This window comes from Somniosus microcephalus, chromosome 2 (genome assembly GCF_052327205.1).
Source record: "Somniosus microcephalus isolate GS21.2 chromosome 2, FLI_Smic_1.0, whole genome shotgun sequence".
NCBI classification, from domain to species: Eukaryota; Metazoa; Chordata; class Chondrichthyes; order Squaliformes; family Somniosidae; genus Somniosus; species Somniosus microcephalus.
This window is the reverse complement of record NC_140988.1, coordinates 127,344,835-127,368,957: the sequence shown is the minus strand read 5'-3', so window position 1 is coordinate 127,368,957 and position 24,123 is coordinate 127,344,835. Positions and strand designations below refer to the sequence as shown.

General features: G+C 47.8%; 1 protein-coding gene across 2 annotated transcripts in view; it reads right to left on the bottom strand.

Annotated features, from left to right (window-relative positions):
- Positions 1–24,123, bottom strand: part of ap1ar (adaptor related protein complex 1 associated regulatory protein) — a 161,925-nt gene that overhangs the window by 27,751 nt on the left and 110,051 nt on the right. For both annotated transcript variants that reach the window (XM_085962222.1, XM_085962221.1), the window contains one exon: positions 8,320–8,442. In XM_085962222.1, coding sequence (XP_085818348.1) covers positions 8,320–8,442 — 123 coding nt within the window. The remainder of the gene's footprint in view (positions 1–8,319; positions 8,443–24,123) is intronic.

Sequence of the window (24,123 nt, the reverse complement as noted above, 5' to 3'; positions counted from 1 at the left end):
CCCCTTACCCAACCTCCTTTTCCTCTCCAAAGTCCTTGAACGTGCTGTCACCTCCCAAATCCGTGCCCATCTTTCCTGGAACTTCATTTTTGAATCCCTCCAATCAGGTTTCCACCCCTGCCACAGTACCGAAACAGCTCTCATCAAAGTCACAAATGACATTCTATGTGACTGTGACAAAGGCAAACTATCCCTCCTTGTCCTGATTGGCTTGTCTGCAGCCTTTGACTCGGTTGACCACTCCATCCTCCTCCGTCATCCAGCTGAGAATCACCTGCACTCGCCTGGTTCCATTCTTATCGATCTAATCATAGCCAGAGAATCACCTGCAATGGCTTCTCTTCCCACTCTTGGCACCGTTGCCTCTGGTGTCCCCGAAGGATCTATCCTTGGCCACCTCCTATTTCTCATTTACATGCTACCCCTCAGTGACATCATCCGAAAATACAGCGTTTCCACGTGTACGCTGATGACACCCAGCTCTACCTCACTACCTCTTCTCTCGACCCCTCCACTGTCTCTAAATTGTCAGACTGCTCGTCAGACATCCAGTACTGGATGAGCAGAAATTTCCTTCAACTAAATATTGGGAAGACAAACTCCGTTCCCTAACCACCGACTCCATCCCTCTCCCTGGCAACTGTCTGTGGTTGAACCAGACTGTTTGCAACCTTGGTGTCATATTTGACCCCAAGATGAGCTTCCAACGACATATCTGCTCCATCACCAAGTCTGCCTATTTCCACCTCCATAACATCGCCCGACTCGCCCCATGCCTCAGCTCATCTGCTGCTGAAACGCTCATCCATGCGTTTGTTACCTCTAAACTTGACTATTCCAACACCTGGCCAGCCTCTCACGTTCTAACCTCCATAAAATTGAGGTCATCCAAAACTCTGCTGCCCGTGTCCTAACTCGCACCCCTGTGCTCGCTGACCTACATTGGTTCCTGGTTAAGCAACACCTCGATTTTAAAATTCACACCCTGGTTTTCAAATCCCTCCATGGTCTCACCCTTCCCTATCTCAAATCTCCTCCAGTCCTACACACCTCAGAGATCTCTGCACTCCTCCAATTCTGGCCCTCTTGAGCATCCCCGATTTTAATTGCTCCACCATTGATGGCCGTGCCTTCAGCTGCCAAAGCCCTAAACTCTGGAATTCCCTCCCTAAACCTCTCTGGCTCACTACCTCTTTTTCTTCCTTTAAAATGTTTCTTAAAACCTACCTCTTTGACCAAACTTGGTCATCTGTTCTAATATCTCCTTATGTGGCTCGGTGTCAAATTTTGTTTGATAAAGCTCCTGCCTTGGGACATTTTATTACGTTAATGGCGCTATATAAATGCAAGTGAAGTGTGAAGATACAAAAACAATGTGGTGCATTGAGCATCTGTGACACATACCTACCCCTCAAATTGTCTTCATAGAATCATAGAAAGTTACACCACGGAAGGAGGCCATTTCGGCCCATCGTGTCCGCGCCGGCCAACAAAGAGCTATCCAACCTAATCCCACTTCCCAGCACTTGGTCCGCAGCCCTGCAGGTTAGAGCATCCCAAGTACTTCTTAAATGTGGTTAGGGCGCCTGCCTCTACCACCCTTTCAGGCAGTGAGTTCCAGACACCCACAACCCTCTGGGCGAAGAAATTTCCCTTCAAATCCCCTCTAAACCTTCCACCAATTACTTTAAATCTGTGACCCCTGGTTTTTGACTCCTCTGCTAAGGGAAATAGGTCCTTTCTATCCACTTTATCTATGCCCCTCATAATTTTATACACCTCAATAAGGCCTCCTCTGTTCCAAGGAAAACAGACCCAGCCTATCCAGTCTTTCCTCATAGCTAAGATTCTCTACTCCCGACAGCATCCTTGTAAATCTTCTCTGTACCCTCTCTAGTGCAATCACATCTTTCCTGTAATGTGGTGACCAGAACTGCATGCAGTACTCTAGCTGAGGCCTAACTAGTGTTTTATACAGTTGAAGCATAACCCCCCCCTGCTCTTGTATTCTATGCCACGGCTAATAAAGGCAAGCATTCCGTATGCCTTCTTAACCACCTTATCTACTTGGCCTGCTACCTTCAGGGATCTGTGGACATGCACTCCAAGGTCCCTTTGTTCCTCTACACTACTCTGTGTATTCCCTTTCCTTGTTAATCCTCCCCAAATGCATTACCTCACACTTCTCCGGAGTGAATTCCATTTGCCACTGTTCTGCCTACCTGACCAATTTAATGATATCTTCCTGTAGTCTACAGCTTCCTTCTTCAGCATCAACCACAGCCGATTTTAGTATCATCTGCAAACTTCTTAATCATACCCCCAAGTCTAGTCAAAATATAGTCAAGTCTAGGTCATTGATATATACCACAAAAAGCAAGGGACCCAGTACTGAGCCCTGCAGAACCTCACTGGAAACAGCCTTCCAGTCACAAAAACACCCATCAACCATTACCCTCTGCTTCCTGTCTCCGAGCCAGTTTTGAATCCAACTTGACGCATTGCCCTGGATCCCATGGGTTTTTAACTTTGTGACCAGTCTGCCATGTGGAACCTTATCAAAAGCCTTGCTAAAGTCCATATACACTACATCAAACCCACTACCCTCATCTACCCTCCTTGTTACCTCCTCAAAAAATTCAATCAAGTTTGTCAGACACGACCTTCCCTTAACAAATCCGTGCTGACTATCCTTGATTAATCTGTGTCTTTCCAAATGAAGATTTAGCCTGTCCTTCAGAATTCTTTCCAGTAATTTTCCCACCACCAAGGTTAGGCTGACAGGCCTGTAATTACTCGGTCTATCCGTTTCTCCCTTTTTAAACAAGGGCACCACATTAGCAGTCATCCAGCACCACACCTGAAGCCAGAGAGGATTGGAAAATTATGGTCAGGGCCTCTGCTATTTCCTCTTTTGCTTCGCTTAACAGCCTGGGATACATTTCATCCGGCCTGGGGATTTATCCACTTTTAAAGTTGCTGAACCCCTTAATACTTCCTCTCTCACTATGTTTATTTCATCTAAGTACTTTCAAGTACTTGAAGTACTTTCAAGCCTGACCATGAATGGCTCTGACCCTACAGGGTGCACGTACACCAAGACTTCACCCAGAAATTTACAGAAAAAACACAAGCTCATGCTGCCACACAGCAGCAGACATGTTGTAGCCTGCAGCAATTCCATCTCAGGACTCTGCAGTCAGGATGTGAGGGTCACAATCTCAAGAGGCTGTTATGCACACACAACAGCCAGCCATCTTGTGTACTTGTGGTATCAAAGTAGCACCTGGATGAAACACCAGATTCGGTTTAAAAGCACATAGATCACACACCATCACCAAAGGAATGCACCATGGAAGCAAACACAAAGGGGGAGAAATTCAGTACCTTAGCTCCTCCGGGGGGGGCGCTACTGGCTTTGCGACGGGGCGCGGTGATAGTACCGACGCCTGCGAAATTGAGGTGGAGATTTGCAGCAGCAGTAACCAAACCACTAGCGCCACGATCCCTTGCGCCCGGAGATCATGACGTCATCTGGCTGGACAGCGCCCCGGCTCAGAAATTCACTCTCGCCCACTGCCTGAGCGCTTGCCGTTAGCAACGACAGGTAGAGGAGGCTGTATGCAGTCGGATAAGCGCTATATAAAGGCGTCAACATCCGTTTTTTTTTAAGTCGGCAAAGAATGCTGCCTTGTCAGTTTGACATAGGCGAACAGGCGTTTTGAGCGATTTCAGAGGTTTTCACTTGAAGGAGTTTTCTGCCTTAGAAAAATTATTCACAGTTTCATTAGGTGAGATTTTAAAGTGCAGTATTTCCAAATTTAATGGGGGCTGTACTGGCACTGGATCTCGTCCTCCAATGTTGACATTGGAGGCAGAGAGAAAGATTGCCAAATGTGGCCAGAGGGAGGAGGACCAACAGAGTTCTCAACAGGAGGCCTTACCCTCCCAGATTATTCCAGCACCATTTCTCCTACATCAGTCTCACTGAGGAAGAGTGTCTTAGAAGGCTCCGCTTCAAGGACGTGGTCACAGAGCTCTGCCACCTCCTGCAGCCAGACCTCAAGACTCACATCAGGTGCACCAGGGTGCTCTACATGGCAGTCAAGGTCACCATCACCCTCTATTTCTACTCCAGCAGATTCTTCGAGTGTGCAACAGGAGACATATCTAACTTATCGCAGTTTGCCGTCCATTACTGCATCCGCAAGGTCACAGATGCTCTGTACAGAAGGAGAAGGGACTACAGTTCCTTCCCCATGACCAGAGAGAAGCAGCGCGAGCGTCTATGTGGCTATGCCAGGATAGCGGTCTTCCCCACAGTACTCGGCGGAGCGGGTGTCCCTTTTTGTCATTGTCTGCTGCATGTTCCACAACTTGCCCATCATGAGGGCACAGCCATTGCCACCAGGCATAGCTGCACCACCTCAGGAGGAGGGAGAGGGAGATGAGCAGGAGCACGAACAGCAGCAATGGAGGACCCAGCCATTCCATTGGCCTTGTGCAAGAAAGGTCCATGACCACCTCATCAGACTTCGGTTCAAATGCTTTCAAGGCCACTTCCTGATCGCTCAGCCATCAATCCATCAATTTCACATTCCATGCTACACCCCAAAGCTGAATTGAGACATCACCATTTCTGCAATATTGCAATAATAAATTTATCCAAAATCAGTAACCACATATATACAATATTGACTAATCACCCTTGTGAAAACCCTTACTTCCCCTCTTTACAGTCCCCTTTCCTAATCTAGTGCCACTACGTAGTGTCTCCCCAGCGGCTGCAGCAGGGATGGTGGAAGGCTGCTGAGTGTCGGTGCCAGAGGCTACAGATGGCCTAGCAGGACGCCCTCGACCAGCTCTGGGTCTGGAAGGCCTGGCTGTACACTACACCAGCTCAGCATGGGCGGCGGCAGTCTGGGCTGGCTGGATGACAGGCAGCGACAAGGGCAATGGCGGAGTGGCAGCGGAGGGAGCAGGAGTGCTGTCATCCTGAGAGAGGACAGCAGCTGCCTGCTCCACTGACCACTCCCACTCCCCCGGGGCAGCACCTCAGCATTCCTAGCGAGCTGCTGGAGCACAGATTGGTGGCCTGCTGCGACACAGTGAGATCCCCGGTGGGCTGTGGTGGACCCATCGATGATGGCAGCAGTCAGAGCTTGCGTAGCATCAAGCTGAGACTGCACGAGAGCAGTCTGAGATTCGATGCAACCAACCATTGACTGCATTACAGCACTAAGACGTTGCATCGCTTCCACCTCTGCTGCAATGGAAGCTGCCACATCGCCCATGACACGCATCATGAGGTCTGGATCCGCACGGTCCCTCTGGGAGTCCACCATCCTTTGCAAACTGGAAATGATGGGCTCCATGATGTGTGCAGAGCTTTGTGAAATGTTGGAGGTGGACTCTTCCACGCTCCTTACCATTGCTGACAGGCTCTCAGGCACCCTTACCATTGCACCTATCATCTCAGAGTGTCTGCCCATCACCCTTGTGAACACCTCCCCATCGAGGTCCTCATCCGAGTCCTGTGCAGCAGAACTCGTGTGCGAACTCGCCCTCCGGGGAGCTGCCTCTCCAGCTACCCTTTTCCCCCTGGCCTTGCTGCAGCCTGCTCGTCCCTGGTGCATCACCCAGTGCAGACCCCTCTACTAAACTTGCCTCTAAATATCGCGTAGTATCTGAGGTGGTGACTGCGGGTGAGAGATGCAGCGACGCGGTGCTTTGCTCCTCCTCCTGTTCTTCCTCACTCAGTGGCAGGCTCAGGGACAGGCTGGTCATCTGGTTGCCGATTCTCTGAAAGCATAAAGACACAAGACTCGATTTAAGGTGAGGGCAGGGGACAGGAGGGGAGCAAGGAATGCAGACACAGTATCGGGAGCTGGAAAGTGGGAAAGGCTTGCGGTGTGAGGAGGAAGTGGGATGAGAGAAGAAGAGGGGATGAACATACTGCTGTTTCCTCCAAGGGGGTCGACGTCGCCCACCATCTGCTGCCCAATGAGTCGCAGCACTTGCTCCTCCAGGTCTGAAAGCTGCTGGAGCTGCACATCGCCCCCGCCTGTTCTCTGCTGCTCCCGCCTATTGTGGGCTATCTTGGCCTGCAAGAGAAACAAATGTGTTTGAGTCAGAGTCCAGCTATGTGTTTGAGAGATATGCCTGCTGTAGCTGAATAGCTGTGATTGTAGGCAACGTGTGAGATGTGGATGTGAGTTTGAGTAGGTGCAGATGCTTGGTGGGTGAGTGGTGGGGTGTGGTGGTTTGTGCAATGTGTACAGACTGAAGTTCAGCTTCTGGTATGTTGAAGCATGTACTCACCTTGACCACCCAAGCAAGGTCGTTGAATTTCTTCTGGCACTGTGTCAGGCTGTGTATGACCACACGACTGGACGAGACCTCCTGGGCCACTTCCCTCCATATTGCCCTGAAGACCTGGGGCAATGGCATCCTTCCAGTGTCCGGGAACAGCACTGCCCTCCTTCGCTCCTCTCCCGCAACCAATGCCTCGTCCGTGAAACGACGAGCTCTCTCCCTGGGAGTGGGATCAGCCATCACGATCAGGGGATTGAATTGGTTGCAGGTTGCCTTCACAGCCAGCAATGCTGATAATGAGGATCTGCACAATGATGCAACCTCCCCTTTAAGAGCTGGAAGGAGCCAGTGTGAAGGATCATTCCCGATTGCATTGCACCTGAAATTCATTATCGATCTGCTGGTAGCACCCCACTGAGGTCATGACATGTTTGTTCATTAAAAGTTTGGTTGCCCCGAAACTAGCATGTGTGCAGAAAGTCTTCCTGCAAAGATTTACTAGCATGTTTTATCAAGGGTATTGAATGGGAGCTTTGTAAGTTGCATGAAAAATGTACAATATTGTAGCTGAAGGTCTATTTGTGGAGGGCATAGGGAAGGTGTAGACAGGATGGTCAATGCTGTGGCCACATTTCTAAGCTAAGAGATGGCTTTCACAACTGATAATGGGTTCTGCTCTGTAGTCTTTTTAGGATCTTCTTCACAATGCTCTTGAGGGTTTTCCTCCTCCATGATCTCTAAGATAATGCCTCTCTGTAGGGTGAAGTTGTGCAGCATATAATTCTTGAAACCTTCTTTGAGATGTGTTGTAGATACCTAAAGCACTGCTTCAACGTGTCAATGGTGCTCTTGATAATTACTATACCTGCACTCAACTGGTGTTCTGGGATAATGCATAGGTAACATGAGCCATGGATCCTGAGGATAGCCTTGATCACTCAGCAAACACGCCAAGACTTACCTTTGTCAGTCAAATTGGTTGGACACTGGACTGTTTAGATATGAAGGCACTGTGACAGCTGCTTGGGAATGGAGCAGTGGCATGTAGAATTTGGTTGACAGTTGAAAACAAGCTGAACATGGAGTGTGTGGAATCTTTTTCTATTCCTGTAGGTCGTGGCATTATGAGGGAGCACATATGGCTACATGGGTACGATCTTTAACGCTTTGGCACCTTATATTATTTTACATCCCTCACATGCTGTTGTTGTTTGTCCTTGCTCAAGCAAATGAAGCATCGGTTGCATACATTACACATCCACTGACAGCTTATGTTGCCGATGACTTCTGTGGCAGGCAATCCCCTCAAGACCACTAAATCTGGCCCGTGGAAAGGACTCTTTAACCTCTTATTGACTTAAAATAATGTAATCAATTGCGTGTGTAAAAAATATTCAGAAGGGGAATGATTGATTAGCTTCCTGAAGCTTCAGATAAGCAGCTACTAGTAAAATCATTAGTTCGCTTTTCCTCCCCCCTCCCACCCCCAATCCTTTGAGATCACGAAGTTCAAAACCAAATGACCTGTTTCTTATTTCTTCTTTTTCCAAAAAGACTTCACTTTGTTTTGTTTTAAGCCAGGTATCAAATCAAGAGAAACATGACAGAAAGGAAACAAGAGGATAAAACCAGATTGAATTTGCTTTTTACTAACCAGAACTTTGCTCAAATATTGAGGGTCTCACTCAATCTGAAGTAAACGTCAACTCATCCAAAGCTCTGCTGCCCATATCCTGACTCGCACCAAGTTCCGATCTCCCATCACCCCTGTGCTCGCTGACCTATATTGGCTCCTGGTCCAGCAACACCAAGTTCTGATGCGTGCTGTTCTAATCTTGAAGACTTGAGTGAGAACTTATGGCGGCATGGGTGTTTAGTAGCTAACAGCCATTACTAGACAAGTTTTGCTAGGGCTGATTTTCCTTTCCTGTCAGATTCCTGGCTTCTGCTCAGTGATATAACTGAGATTAGGAATGAAAAGTTAACAAATCTAAGCAGTTTTACCTTCTTCATCCTCCCACTCGAGGTCTAGTGAAGTACTGTCGTCATTTGTTGATCTGGTTTTTGTTGTCAAGTCACAGCTGCTTTCAGTGTTTGGTGTCAGAATAGTAGGTTCCGAGGAGATTCCTAGCATGAAGGCAGGAACAATTCTTAAAATAGGAGATTAAACAACAATTTCATAGTCATTCTCAAAATATGCAGGGTCTAGGTCAACTAACAAATCTGTACTGATCAAACTCCTTACAGTTATGACACAAAGCTATATAGAGACTGCATTTTTACAGTATTATAGTTGATCCAGCAATAACATATGGCGAGTCACCACTTCCATATTCTAACCTGCTTGGTTAAAAAATCTAATATTTTTAATAACTGTTGCTTGTACCACTGGTCACTATTTTTCATTAATATTTACATTGTGCTATTAACCATAAATAGCTCATTCTGTATTTTAATATTCTATAAAGATAGCTTACCATTATAGATTTATCAACTAAGCAGCTAGAGATAGTAAGTTAACGTGTCAATATTTTATTACATAATAAGGTTGTGCGGTACAGGGAATTGTTTTATTTGGCGTTGCACTTCGTCTAGTACTGTACAACATTAATACTGTACAGCTTTCACAATTTATAACTAGCTAGGATAACATTATACCTGAAATCCGTAGCTGAGAAAGAATATGAAACTATAGCTCAATGCCATCCAATATGTTATTACTGGACTTTAAATATGTAATTGTATTTCAATATTCCTTTTCTTCCTGTTTGCTTTAGTTTGAATTCCTAACATGTGAGAAGAAGATGGATGAGCAGTAGTAATATTAGGAGACTTTAATTACCCTAATGGGGAAAACATAATTAGGAGAGCAAAGAGGGGGGGGGGGGGGGGCATGATAAAACATTGGCGGGCAAAATAAAGGAAAATCCCAAGGTGTTTTATAAGTACATTAAGGGCAAGAGGATAACCAGGGAAAGAGTAGCGCCCATTAGGGACCAAAGTGGCAATCTTTGTGTAGAGCTGGAAGATGTAGGTGAGGTTTTAAATGAATATTTTGCATCTGTGTTCACTATGGAGAAGGAAGATGTAGGCATATAAATCAGGCAGGGGGATTGTGATATACTTGAACAAATTAGTATTGAGGGGGAGGAGGTACTAGCGGTTTTAGCGGGCTTAAAACTGGATAAATCCCCAGGCCCTGATGGGATGTATCCCAGGCTGCTGTGTGAGGCAAGGGAGGAGATTGCAGGGGCTCTGACAAATTTTCAGAACCTCTCTGGCCACAGGGGAGGTGCCAGAGGACTGGAGGACAGCTAACGTAGTACCATTATTCAAGAAGGGTAGTAGGGATAAACCAGGGAATTACAGGCCAGTGAGCCTAACATCAGTGGTAGGGAAATTATTGGAAAAAATTATAAGTGACAAATTAGTCTCCACTTGGAGAGGCAAGGATTAATCAAGGATAGTCAGCTTGGCTTTGTCAGGGGGAGATCGTGTCTAACCAATTTGATTGAATTTTTCGAGGGGGTGACTAAGTGTGTGGATGAGGGTAGTGCAGTTGATGTAGTCTACATGGACTTCAGTAAGGCTTTTGACAAAGTCCCACATGGAAGACTGGTCAAGAAGGTAAGAGCCCATGGGATCCAGGGCAATTTGGCACAATGGATCCAAAATTGGCTTAGTGGCAGGAGGCAGAGGGTGATGGTTGAAGGTTGTTTTTGTGACTGGAGGCCTGTGTCCAGTGGTGTACCGCAGGGATCGGTGCTGGGTCCTTTACTGTTTGTAGTGTACATTAATAATTTAGATATGAATGTAGGAGGTGTGATCAGTAAGTTTGCAAATGACACGAAAATTGGTGGAGTGGTAAATAGCGAGGAGGGAAGCCTCAGGCTACAGGACGATATAGATGGGTTGGTTAGATGGGCAGAACAGTGGCAAATGGAATTTAACCCTGAAAAGTATGAGGTGATGCATTTTGGGAGGACTAACAAGGCAAGGGAATACACAATGAATGGTAGGACCCTAGGAAGGACAGAGGATCAGAGGGACCTTGGTGTGCCCAAAGGCAGCAGGACAGGTAGATAAGGTGGTTAAAAAGGCATATGGGATACCTGCCTTCATTAGCCGTGGCATAGAATATAAGAGCAGGGAGGTTATGATGGAGCTGTACAAAATGCTAGTTAGGCCACAGCTGGAATGCTGTGTGCAGTTCTGGTCGCCACACTATAGGAAGGATGTGATTGCATTGGAGAGGGTGCAGAGGAGATTCACCAGGATGTTATCTGGGCTGGAGCGCTTCAGCTATGAAGAGAGACTGGACAGGCTGGGGTTGTTTTCCTTGGAGCAGAGAAGGCTGAGGGGGGACCTGATTGAGGTGTACAAAATTATGAGGGGCATTGATAGGGTAGATAGAAAGGAATTTTTCCCCTTAGTAGAGGGGTCAATAACCAGGGGGCATAGTTTCAAGATAAGGGGCAGGAGGTTTAGAGGGGATTTGAAGATAAACTTTTCCACCCAGAGGGTGGTTGGAATCGGGAACGCACTGCCTGAAAGGGTGGTAGAGGCAGGAGCCCTCACAACATTCAAGAAGCATTTAAATGAGCACTTGAAACGCCATAGCATACAAGGCTACGGACCAAGTGCTGGAAAATGGGATTAGAATACAGGGCTTGATGGCCGGTGCGGACACGATGGGCCGAAGAGCCTCTTTCTGTGCTGTATAACTCTATGACTCTAATGCTAAAGGTAGGGAAGGAGAGGAATTTCTGATGTGTACAGGAGAACTTCCTCGATCAATATGTCTCCAGTCCAACAAGGAAAGCAGTACGATAGCAAAATACTGCAGATGTTGGAAATCCGAAATAACAACAGAAAATGCTGGAAAAACTCAGCAAGTCAGGCAACATCCGTGGAGAGAAATTTCTCTCCACGGATGTTGCCTGACTTGCTGAGTTTTTCCAGCATTTTCTGTTGTTATTAAGGAAAGAAGCAGTGTTGGATAGTGTCCTGGGAAATGAAGTAGGGCAAGTGGAGTGTGTTACAGTAGATCTAACTAATAGTGACCACACATAATTCGGTTTAGAGTAATTCTGGAACAAGACCAGAAAATATCAAAAGGTAAAAATGCTCAACTGGGGAAGAGTTAATCTCAGTGATTTAAGAAGGGACTTAGCACAGGTAGATTGGAAAAGGCGATTGCAGGTTAAAGCAGTTATGGAGCAATGGAGGGCATTCAGGGAAGTGATAGTTCAGGTACAAACTTGGCATATTAGTTTGAAGGGAAAAGGCAGAGCATCAAAGTTAATGCCCCATGGATGACACAGGAAATAAAAATGAAAATAAAACAGAAAGGGACAGAGCGTTTAACAGTAGCAGAGCAGAGCAGCAGAGAATAAGGTCAAAGCAGGAATAATGGTAAAACATTTAAATTAAAGGCTCTTTATCTGAATGCACAAAGCATTTGTAACAAGATAGAGGAAGTAGTGGTACAAATAGAGATAAATGGGTTTGATCTAATAGCCAATACAGAGATGTGGTTGCAAGGTGACCAAGGTTGGGAATTAAATATTCCAGGATACCTGACATTTCAAAAAGACAGGCAGAATAGAAAAGGAGGGAGGGTAGCCCTGATAATAAATGATGACATAAGGACAGTAGAGAGAGAAAGGGTCTCGGCTTGGAAGATCAGGAAGTAGAATCAGTATGGGTGGAGATAAGGAATAACAAAGGGCAGAAAACATTGGTGGAAGTAGTATATAGGCCCCCTAACAGTAGCTATACCATTGGACAGAATATGAATCAAGAAATAGCAGAAGCTTGTAACAAAGGTACTGCAATAATCGTGGGGGACTTTAATCTTCATATAGACTGGACAAATCAAATTAGCAAAGGTAGTCTGGAGGACGAGTTCATGGAATGCATTCGGGACAGTTTCCTAGAACATTACATCATGGAACCAACCAGGGAACAGGCTATTTTAGATCTTGTATTGTGTAATGGGGCAGGGTAAATTAGCAATCTCATAGTAAAGGATCCTCTGGGGAAGTGATCGTAATATGATGGAATTTTACATTATGTTTGACAGTGATTTGCCCAAGTCCAAAACTAGAGTCTTGAGCTTAAATAAAGCCAATTACATAGGTATGAGGGGTGAGTTGGCCAAGGTAGGTTGGAAAAATAGATTAAAAAAGGTATGGTGGTAGATAAGCAGTGGCTAGCAATTAAAGAAATATTTCATAATTCTCAACAAAAACACATTCCATTGAGAAACAAAATCTCCACGGGAAACGTGATCCATCCATGGCTAACAAAAGAAGTTAAGGACAGTATTAGATTGAAAGAAGAAGCTTATAATGTTGAAAAGAATAGTAGTAAGCCTGAGGATTGGGAGAGTTTCAGAAAGCAGCAAAGATCGACCAAAAAATTGATAAAAATGTAAAAAAATAGAAAGAGAAAACTAGCAAGAAATATAAAAACAGATTGTAAGAGCTTCTACAAGTATGTAAAAAGGAAGAGAGTAGCAAAAGTAAACTTTGGTCTCTTAGAGGCTAAGACAGGAGGAATTATTGTGGGAAATAAATAAATGGCAGAAACGTTAAACAAATATTTTGCATCTGTCTTCACAGTAGAAGACACAAAAAGCATACCAAAAATGGTGGGGAACCAAGGGTCTAATGAGGGTGAGGAATGTAACATAATTAATATAAGTACAGAAAAAGTACTTGAGAAACTAATGGGAATAAAAGCCGACAAATCCCCTGGACCTGACGGGCTACATCCTAGGGTTCTAAAAGAGGTGGCTGCAGAGACTAGATGCATTGGTTTTGATCTTCCAAAATTCCCTAGATTCTAGAATGGTCCCAGCGGATTGGAAGGTAGCAAATGTAACACCGCTATTCAAGAAAGGAAGGAGAGAGAAAACAGGGAACTACAGGTCAGTTAGCTTGACATCAGTCATCGGGAAAATGCTAGAATCCATTGTTAAGGAAGTGGTATCAGGGCACTAAGAAAATCATAACATGATTAGACAGAGTCAACATGGTTTTATGAACAGGAAATCATGTTTGACAAATTTATTAGAGTTTTTTGGGGATGTAACTAGCAGGGTAGATAAAGGGAAACCAGTGGATGTAGTATATTTGGATTTCCAAAAGGCATTCGATAAGGTGCCACATAAAAGGTTATTACACAAGATAAGGGCTCATGGGGTTGGGGGTAATATAATAGCATGGATAGAGGATTGGTTAACAGACAGAAAACAGAGAGTAGGGATAAACAGGTCTTTTTCAGATTGGCAGGCTGTAACTAATGGGAGTGTTTGCTACTGCTGTTGGGGAGGGTTTAAACTAAAATGGCAGGGGGTTGCGAACCTGTACAGGGAAACAGAGGAAAGGGAAGCAAGGATAGAAGCAAAAGACAGGAAGTTGAAAAGCAAAAGTGGAAGGCAGAGAAATCAAGGGCGTAAATCAAACGGCCACAGAAAATAATAATTCTAAAAGGACTAAGAGTGTAAAAAAACAAGCCTGAAGGCTTTGGCCTAGAAATTCAGTGGCGCCGTTTGAGGCGCCAAGCTCGCCTGGGCGCCGGAATTACCGCTCCGGACAGAGCCGCTTGCGCCATCCCGATATTCAGTTTGAGCGCCCCAAACGGAAGCGGGACGCTGCTCGAGGCGCCCCGCGTCCCTCTTGGGGCGCTGCAACTGAATATTGCAGCGCAACGTGCCGCAGCGCCATACGCTGCGTCACGGCGCGCTGCGGTACTGCAGGCCTTCCTCCCCTTCTTAAAGGGGAGGGGCGTGCAGCAGCACGATCGCCGATCACGAGTGCCGGCAAAAGAGCCCAGCACCGAGGAGTAGTGCCGGGCTCTTGGGACAAAGCCGGCACAACGCGGGGGGGGGGGGGGGGGGGTGCTCAGGAGGCCGGGGACGGCGGCGCGGAGGTGGTGCTGGCAGGCGGCCAGCAAAAAAAATGGCCGCCCCGCACCTCCCCTTTAATTAGCGCCTCTACCGCCGCAGGTAGGCCCCCCTGAACCGGTCGCAGATTGCGACCGGCGTTACAGCGGGGGGCGCGACCCAATTTCGTGATCGGGGCGCTGCGCACACCGATGATGTCATCGGTGGCGGCGCAGCGCTACAGGCTAACGCCGTCACTAGTGCCCCGCTGAATTTCGCGGGAGGCGTGGCCAGTGGCGCTAAACCCACTAAGTGCCCTCTTTAGGCACTAACTGGTGGCGCAGCCCACCGAATTCCTAGGCCTTTGTGTCTTAATGCGAGGCGGATTCATAATAAGGTGGATGAATTAGCTGCGCAAATAGATGTAAACGGAGATGATATAATTGGGATTACGGAGACATGGCTCCAGGGTGACCAAGGCTGGGAAGTCAACATCCAGGGGTATTCAATATTCAGAAAGGACAGGCAAAAAGGAAAATGAGGTGGGGTAGCATTGCTGGTTAAAGAGGAGATTAACACAATAGTAAGGAAGGATATTAGCTCTGATGTGGAATCTGTATGGGTAGAGCTGAGAAATACCATGGGGCAGAAAACGTTAGTGGGAATTTTATACAGACCCCCCCAAACAGTAATGCTGAGGTTGGGGATGGCATTAAACGGGAATTTAGAGACATGTGCAATAAGGGCACAGCAGTTATCATGGATGACTTTAATCTACATATAGATTGGGCTACCAAAATCAGTAATAATACTGTGGAGGAGGAAATCCTAGAAAGTATACGGGATGGTTTCCTGGACCAATATGTCGAGGAACCAACTGGAAATCAGGCCATCTTAGACTGGGTATTATGCAATGAGAAAGGATTAATTAGCAATCTTGTTGTGCGAGGACCCTTGGGGAGGAGCGATCATAATATGATCGAATTCTTCATTAAGATGGAGAGTGAAGTAGTTGACTCAGAGACTAGGGTCCTGAATTTAAATAAAGGAAACTACAATGGTATGAGGCGCGAGTTGGCTAGGATGGATTGGGGAACGTTACTTAAAGGGTTGACGGTAGATAGACAATGGCAAACATTTAAAGATCGCATGGATGAATACAGAATTTGTTCATCCCTGTCTGGCATAAAAATAAAACAAAAAAGGTGACTCAACCGTGGCTATCAAGGGAAATTAGGGAAAACATAAGAGCCAAGGAGAGGACATAAAAATTGGCCAGAAAAGGCAGCAAACCTGAGGATTGGGAGCAGTTTAGGATTCAGCAAAGGAGGACAAAGGGATTAATTAAGAGGGGGAAAATAGAATATGAGAGTAAGCTTACAGGGAACATAAAAACTGACTATAAAAGCTTCTATAGATATGTGAAGAGAAAAAGATTGGTGAAGTCAAGCGTAGGTCCCTTGCAGTCAGAATCAGGGGAATTTATAATGGGGAACAAAGACATGGCTGACCAATTAAATACATACCGTGGTTCTGTCTTCACAAAGGAGGACACAAATAACCTTCCAGAGATGTCGGGGAACATAGGGTCTAATGAGAGGGAGGAACTGAATGAAATCAGTGTTTGTAAGGAAATGGTGTTAGGGAAATTGACGGGATTGAAGGCCGATAAATCTCCAGGAAATAGTAGATGCTTTGCTGGTCATCTTCCAAAATTCTATAGACTTGGGCACAGTTCCCATGGATTGAAGGGTAGCTAATGTAACCCCACTATTTTAAAAAGGTGGTAGAAAGAAAACGGGGAATTATAGACCGGTAAGCCTAACATTTGTAGGAGGTTTTTCTTATATTTTACTATGTAGACAAGTTTATGGCTGGATGTAATCAGAGAGAATGGTGCAACTTGAGTACATTTTGAAAATGTGGATTTAAAAATTAAACTTGAAGTATTCAAGCATTAGCCAAATTTTAAACATCGCTCATGTAAGCCGAAGGTCCATCAACTGACTTCAAAAATGTGTTAGTTATTCAGAAGAACAACCTATTTATTCTTAGCACCACCTATGGCTCTAAATCTGGCAGGCTATTGAATAGCGAGGGACCCCAATTTGTACACAAATAAAAAGAAAGTGGGGGAAGGGTTGTAAAAGATAGTGTCACTACTCCATTTACACGTTGTGGTAAACCACTGTTATTGTTGTTCACCGTTGTTGTTGCACACTGTTGTATCTATGCATGCCTCAGCTGGCTCCGCCCCTGGCTCCACCCACATGCCCAGGTATAAAGGTGACTGCCCTGCAGCCCCCTGCCTTCTTGGAAACCAGTCAACCACGAGAGGCATGCTCTGTTCTTTGTTAATAAAAGCCTTTTAGTTACTCTCCTAACTCTCCGTCTTTTATGAGTAATTGATAGCGCATCACACGTGTAATATTTTGTCAATATATCATACAATATTAACTAATTAGCTTCCATAGTCAGCATTGGCTCAGTGGTAGCACTTTTGTCTGAGTCATCAGGTCATTCTGTCTTCACAAAGGAGGACACAAAACCTCCCAGAGATGTCGGGTTACATAGGGTCTAATGAGAGGGAGGAACGGAATGAAATCAGTATTTGTAGGGAAATGGTGTTGGGGAAATTGACGGGATTGAAGGCCGATAAATCCCCAGGGACGGATAATCTACATCCTAGGGTACTTAAGGAAGTGGCCCTAGAAATAGTAGATGCATTGCTGGTCATCTTCCAAAATTCTAGAGACTCGAACAGTTCCCATGGATTGGAGGGTAGCTAATGTTACCCCACTGTTCAAAAAAGGTGGTAGCGAGAAAACAGGGAATTATAGACCGGTAAGCCTGACATCGGTAGTGGGGAAAATGCTAGAGTCCATTATTATTAAAAGATATAATAGCAATAGCAGAGCACTTGGAAAACAGTGACACTATTGGACAAAGTCAACATGGATTTACAAAAGGTAAATCGTGCTTGATTATCTACTGGAATTTTTTGAGAATGTAACTGGTAGAATGGATATGGGAGAACCAGTGGATGTGGTGTATTTGGACTTTCAGAAGGCTATCGATAAGGTCCCGCATAAGAGATTAACGTGCAAAGTTAAAGCACATGGGATAGGGGTAAGGCACTGACTTGGATAGAGAACTGGTTGGCAGACAGGAAGCAGAGTTGGAATAAACGGGTCTTTTTCCGAGTGGCAGGCAGTGACTAGTGGGGTACCGCAGGGATCGGTGCTGGGCCCCAGCTATTCACAATATATATTAATGATCTAGATGAGGGAACTAAAATGTAATATCTCCAAATTTGCAGACGACACAAAGCTGGGTGGGTGTGTGTGCTGTGAGGAGGATGCAGAGAAACTCCAGTATGATTTGGACAGGTTGGGTGATTATACTGCATCTGCCATGCATTTGCCCAATGTGGATAAATGCGAGGTTATCCACTTTGGTGGCAAAAACAGGAAGGCAGATTATTATCTGAACGGCAATAGATTGGGAGAAGGGGAAATGCAACGAGACCTGGGTGTCCTTGTGCACCAGTCGCTGAAGGTAAGCATGCAGGTGCAGCAGGCGGTTAAGAAGGCAAATGGTATGTTGGCCTTCGTAGCGAGGGGGTTTGAGTGCAGGAACAAGGATGTCTTGCTGCAGTTGTACAGGGTCTTGTAAGGGCATCAAGGGATATGGCGATAGGGCCGGTGAATGGAGTTGAGGTAGAAGATCAGCCATGATCTCATTGAATGGCAGAGCAGGCTCAAAGGGCCAAATGGCCTACTCCTGCTCCTATTTCTTATGTTCTTATATTCTTATCCAAGTTTGCTGACAATACAAAGCTAGGTGGGACAGTAAGCTGAGGAGAACACAAAGGGCTGGATTTTATCAATGGAGGCGAGTAGGAGGCGGGACTCCCACTTTTGGGGTTGTAGCCCCGCCTCCATCGAGTTGTGGCCAACCCACTCGATTTTCCCTCGATTGAACTTGTTGAGCCCGCCAAGCGGGCTCAGCAGGTCAATTAAGGGTCACCCGGCAACAGGTGACGTCACAGATTGACATTTCATCTATCAAGAGCTTTTGACAGATGAAATATCAGCGTTTGACAGCTCTTTGAAGCTGTCAAAACACTGACAATCTATACTCTAAATTAATTCCTTCCTCTCAGGCTGATTTAGTGATCTCTCCAGAACAGAAAGCTGAATGCTGCAGCTTTTGACAGCTCGTGGCCATTCTGCTTTTTGTGCCGGTGAAATGAGGGACTCCCAAGACCTGAAGGAAGGAAGCCTGCATTAGTAAGTAAAGTTAAGTAAAACTTATTTAAAAACACTTTACACACACCAAACACGCTTACCTCTGCACTCATGCACCCATCACTCACCTAAACACTGGACATCTCGAACCCTCCAAGCCCTTCAGCCCACCTCGCTAACTTGGCGTGGTTTGGAGCCGTCAGGCAGCCTGCACTTCAGGGCTAAAAATAGGGATTAGGCCAAAAACTGCCCGTTAACTACCCGCCTCAGGGAGGCGGCTCCCAGCACAGGTCGGGTACCCGCCTCCTGGGAAATGGGCATGGAGGCGGGTTGGGGGTGAGAAGGGTTCATGCCCCCCGATTCTGCAATTTTAACACCCCATGCGCCTCCATTTCTGCCTCCACGGCCCAGGGAAATTTGAGCCCAAAGAGTCTGCAAAGGGATATAGATAGACTGTGAGTGGGCAGTAAGAATCTTTGGAATTATCTGTCCCAGAGGGCTGTGAATGCTGAGTCTTTGAGTATATTCAAGGCTGAGATAGATAGATTTTTGGACTCTAGGGATCTGGAGATCAGGTGGGAAAGTGAAGTTGAGGTCGATAATCAACCATGATCTTATTGAATAGCAGAGCAGGCTCGAGGGCCATATGGCTTACTCCTGCTCCTATTTCTTATGTTCTCAGAAAAAGGAGGCTTAAGCAAGATTCAGTTAATAACTAGGAAGATTGTGGAAAATACAAGAGGGAATTGTAAAATATGGGGGGCAAAAAGAGGTTATGAGAAAAGATTAGCAGGCAACATTAAAATGAACCCTAAAACATTTTATAAACATATAGGGCTAAAAATTCAGTGGCGCCGCGTTTGGGGCACCAAGCTCGCCTGGGCGCCGGAAGTCCCGCCCCGGAAGGAGCCAGGAGCGCCAGCCCAATATTCAGTTTGAGCGCCCCAAGAGGGACGCGGGGCGCTGCTCGAGGCGCCCGCGTCCCTCTTGGGGCGCCGAAACTGAATATCGCAGCGCAACGTGCCGCAGCGCCATGGTACTGCATGTAGTGTATGTACCTTTAAGAGAGAACTACTTTTACAGCTCCTGTATACTGTAGTACCGGCAGTGACCACACCTGTATATAAACCTTGAGCATGCCTCTGTACCCCCAGTCTTGAGACTACCCTACTCCAGTAAACACCTGTTGATTGTTAAGTTACAGCATCTGTGTAGTTATTGAAAAACATCATACTCTCAGAATCACGGATCAAACAGTGGCGACGAGTGTCGATTCGAATCTACCTGCAACTCTGCATTTCCCTTCGAGGATTCGCTCCGGGAGGGCGGTAGAAGAAAGTCGAGGCCAGAAGCACGGGCGTCGACCACGAGCAACCGGCCAGTCGTCCGGCAGAGAGTGAACATCGCAGGGGAGGCTGTGGAGAGCCGGGCTTGGTTCCCCAGCCACGACGATCAGCAACAGACTGACAACAGGTACAGCGCAGACCCTTCCCGGACAGCGGTGGCTGGAGCCGACCGACGGCAGAGAAAAAGCCGAGCAGCGTCGACGGGGTAAGGGAGGGTGAAGCGCACAGGGAGCAGCCGGGGGTTGAAAACCGAGCGGCGTCGAGGAAAAACAAAACGGAGAGAGGATAAAGTAGCAGCCGGGTTCAGGACCGAGCGGCGGAAACGGGAAAGGCGCACAGAAAAAAAACGCGCAGAGCTCAGCCAGGGCTCAAGGGCTTAACAGTGTCCGCGGGGAGAAGAAGGGAGAGCGCGGAAAGAAAGGAAAGCGCGGGAGACGCCATTTTGTGCCAGCGGAGAAGAAGGGAGACGCCATTTTTGACAGTTAAATCACACCCAGGGATGCCGAAGAGTGGCAGTATCTCTACGTTCGACAATGAAGTCGAAGATTGGGCGACATATGTGGAACGTATGGAGGTGTACTGCAGGGCGAATGAAGTGCCAGATGCTAGGAAAGCACTGGTTTTGTTAAATTCCATGGGCGCAAAAACTTATGGTTTACTGCGAAACCTAATAACCCCAGAGAAGCCCGTGAATAAGAATTTCGAAAGCATAGTAGAAATCCTACAGGACCACTTAAACCCCACACCGCTGCTGATAGCAGAAAGATTTAAGTTCCATAAAATGAACCAACATAAAGATGAAAGCAATGCCGAGTACTTAACAGAACTGCGCAAGCTATCGAAACACTGCCAATTTGGAGTGGGACTAGCAGATACGTTAAGGGACAAGTTTGCGCGTGGGCTTCAAAGTCAAGGAACCCAGAAACGGCTTCTATCAGAAAAGGATCTTACGCTGGACAAGGCTTTCAGCATGGCAGTATCACACGAAGCAGCCGCAAGGGGCACTGCAGAGATACAACAGAGACTGCAAGAATATGGCACCAATGAAATGTCCTATGGAACAGGGAAGTGTTTGATATGCCTATCAATTAGTCCAATAAAAGGCGACGAGTTAAGAACGTAACTGAAGGTTTTTATTGGCTAAATAACAGAGCCCACCCTCGTGGGTGATCCGATCCAACAGGGAGGAATACTAGCCAGTCAGCTACCTTTATACCTGGGCAGGTAATGGGCGGAGTCGGAGGTGGTCAGCCCAGGTATAACAGTGCGACAAGAGGCGACCTCGTGTAGTGATGTGACAGTGAGAACAGTGAGAACAATATACAGTGATAACTATAACAGTGGTTTACCACATTCACCCCTTGTTTAGATTAGAGTCCGGCGGGGTGAAGTGTATTACCAGCTCTGGTATGTCAGTCTGTCCGGAGGCTTCGTTAGCCTCTCCGATCGTCGCAGCGGCGGTGTTACATTATCCGGTGTTAAAGCTGGTGTCTGCGTAGTCGGCAAAGGCTCGTGGGGTTCCGGCATGCCGTCTACCTCGGCTGGACTCGGGGGGTTGGGAGGGGGGGGTGAGGGTGCGAGGTCTCGTAAGGAGACAGTGTCCTCCCGTCCGTCTGGGTAAGCCACATAGGCGTACTGGGGGTTGGCGTGCAGGAGGTTCACCTTCTCGACCAGGGGGTCCGTTTTATGGGCCCTCACGTGCTTTCGCAGCAAGACGGGTCCCGGAGAGGTCAGCCAGGTTGGTAGGGTGGTTCCCGTAGTCGACTTCCTGGGGAAGACAAACATTCGGGCATGGGGGGTGGTGTTAATGGCAGTGCAAAGTAGTGACCGGATGGAGTGCAGCGCAATCGGGAGGACCTCTTGCCAGCGGGAGGTTGGGAGGCCCTTAGACTTTAAGGCTAAGAGGGTGGCCTTCCATACCGTCGCGTTCTCTCTTTCCACCTGGCCGTTCCCTCGGGGGTTGTAGCTGGTGGTCCTGCTTGCTGCAATACCCCTCTCCAATAGGAACTGACGGAGTTCCTCGCTCATGAAGGAGGCGCCCCGGTCACTATGTATATAGTTCGGGAACCCGAACAAGGCGAAGAGTTTGTTCAGGCATTTAATGACCGTGTTACTGGTCATGTCTGGGCAGGGGAAGGCAAAGGGGAAACGGGAGTACTCATCAACGATGTTGAGGAAGTACACATTACGGTCGGATGACGGTAGGGGCCCCTTGAAGTCGATGCTCAGACGCTCGAAGGGGCGGGTGGCCTTGATCAGGCTTGCTCTGTCCGGCTTATAGAAGTGCGGTTTGCACTCAGCACAGATCTGGCAGTTCCTGGTCATGGTCCTGACCTCCTCGATGGAGTATGGCAGGTTGCGGGCCTTAATGAAATGGTAAGAGTCTGGTGACTCCGGGGTGGCAGAGGTCATTGTGGAGGGTCTGAAGTCTATCACTTTGCGCGCTGGCGCATGTAATGCGTGAAAGAGCATCAGGGGGGTCGTTCAGTTTACCGGGCCGGTACAAGATCTCATAATCATAGGTGGAAAGCTCGATTCTCCACCTCAAGATTTTGTCGTTCTTGATCTTGCCCCTCAGCTTGTTATTAAACATGAAGGCAACCGAGCGTTGGTCGGTGAGGAGGGTAAATCGTTTGCCTGCCAAGTAGTGCCTCCAGCGCCGTACTGCCTCCACAATTGCCTGGGCTTCCTTCTCGACCGACGAGTGTCGGGTCTCGGGGCCCTGTAGGGTCCTTGAGAAGAAGGCTACCGGCCTACCCTCCTGGTTAAGGGTAGCGGCTAGGGCGAAGTCGGATGCATCGCTCTCCACTTGGAAGGGGATTGACTCATCCACTGCGTGCATTGTGGCCTTGGCTATGTCTCCCTTAATGAGGGAGAAGGCCGCGCACGCCTCTTCCGTGAGGGGGAAGGATGTGGTTTTCAGGAGGGGTCTGGCTTTGTCCGCATAATTGGGTACCCATTGGGCATAGTAGGCGAAAAGCCCCAGGGGTCTCCTAAGTGCTTTTGGACAGTGGGGGAGGGGTAGCTCCATGAGGGGGCGCATTCTTTCGGGGTCGGGGCCGATGACTCCGTTCTCTACTACACAGCCAAGGATGGCAAGGCGCGCTGTGTTAAACACGCATTTCTCCTTATTGTAGGTGAGGTTCAGCCGTTGGGCCGTACGGAGGAATTTCTCCAGATTCACGTCGTGGTCCTGCCGGTCGCGGCCGCAGATGGTGACGTTATCTAGGTAGGGGAATGTGGCCTGCAGTCCGTTCTGGTCAACCATCCGGTCCATCTCCCTTTGGAAGACCGAGACCCCGTTGGTGACACCGAAGGGGACCCTAAGGAAGTGGTATAGGCGCCCATTCGCCTCGAAGGCGGTGTACTGGCGGTCCTCGGGGTGGATAGGGAGTTGGTGGTAGGCCGACTTAAGGTCGATGGTCGAGAATACGCGGTATTGTGCAATCTGATTGACCATGTCAGATATGCGGGGAAGGGGGTATGCGTCCAGCTGGGTGTATCTGTTTATGGTCTGGCTGTAGTCGATGACCAGGCGATTTTTATCGCCGGTCTTAACGACCACGACCTGGGCACGCCAGGGGCTGTTGCTCCCCTCGATGATGCCCTCCTTCAGGAGACGCTGCACCTCAGAGCTAATGAAAGCTCTGTCCCCAGCGCTGTACCGCCTGCTCTTGGTAGCGACGGGTTTGCAGTCGGGGGTGAGGTTAGCGAACAGGGAAGGTGGCGGCACCTTGAGGGTGGATAGGCTGCAGGTGTTACGCGGTGGGCGGTTTAACCTTCGCTGGTTGTCGACTGTGAGTGGGGGGAGGGGTCCACCGTATGCTAGGGTTACACTTTGGAGGTGGGATTGGAAGTCCAGCCCTAGTAGGACGGCAGCGCAGAGCTGGGGGAGGACGAGGAGTTTAAAGTTTTTATACTCTGTACCCTTAACCGACAAGGTCACAGCACAGTAGCCGCTAATGTCCGTGGCGTGGGACCTCGATGCCATCGAGATTCGGTTGCGCGTTGGCAGGACAGGGAGGGAGTAGTGGCTCACCGTGTCTGGGTGGATGAAGCTCTCCGTGCTTCCGCTGTCGAACAGGCAGGTCGTGGCGTGGCCGTTTACTTTGATGTCCATCATCGACTTGGACAGGTGGTGTGGGCGGGCTTGATCCAGAGTGACGGAGGCTAGCGTGTAGGTAAGCGAGTCGTTGTCGTCTGCGGGCGAGGCGGTCGTCGGGTCCGGGGGCCCGGTGGCAGTCGGGCGTGGTGTGTAAAATGGCGTCTCCCACGAGGTAGGACAAAATGGCGGAGAAGATGGCTGCCCCCATAACTCACA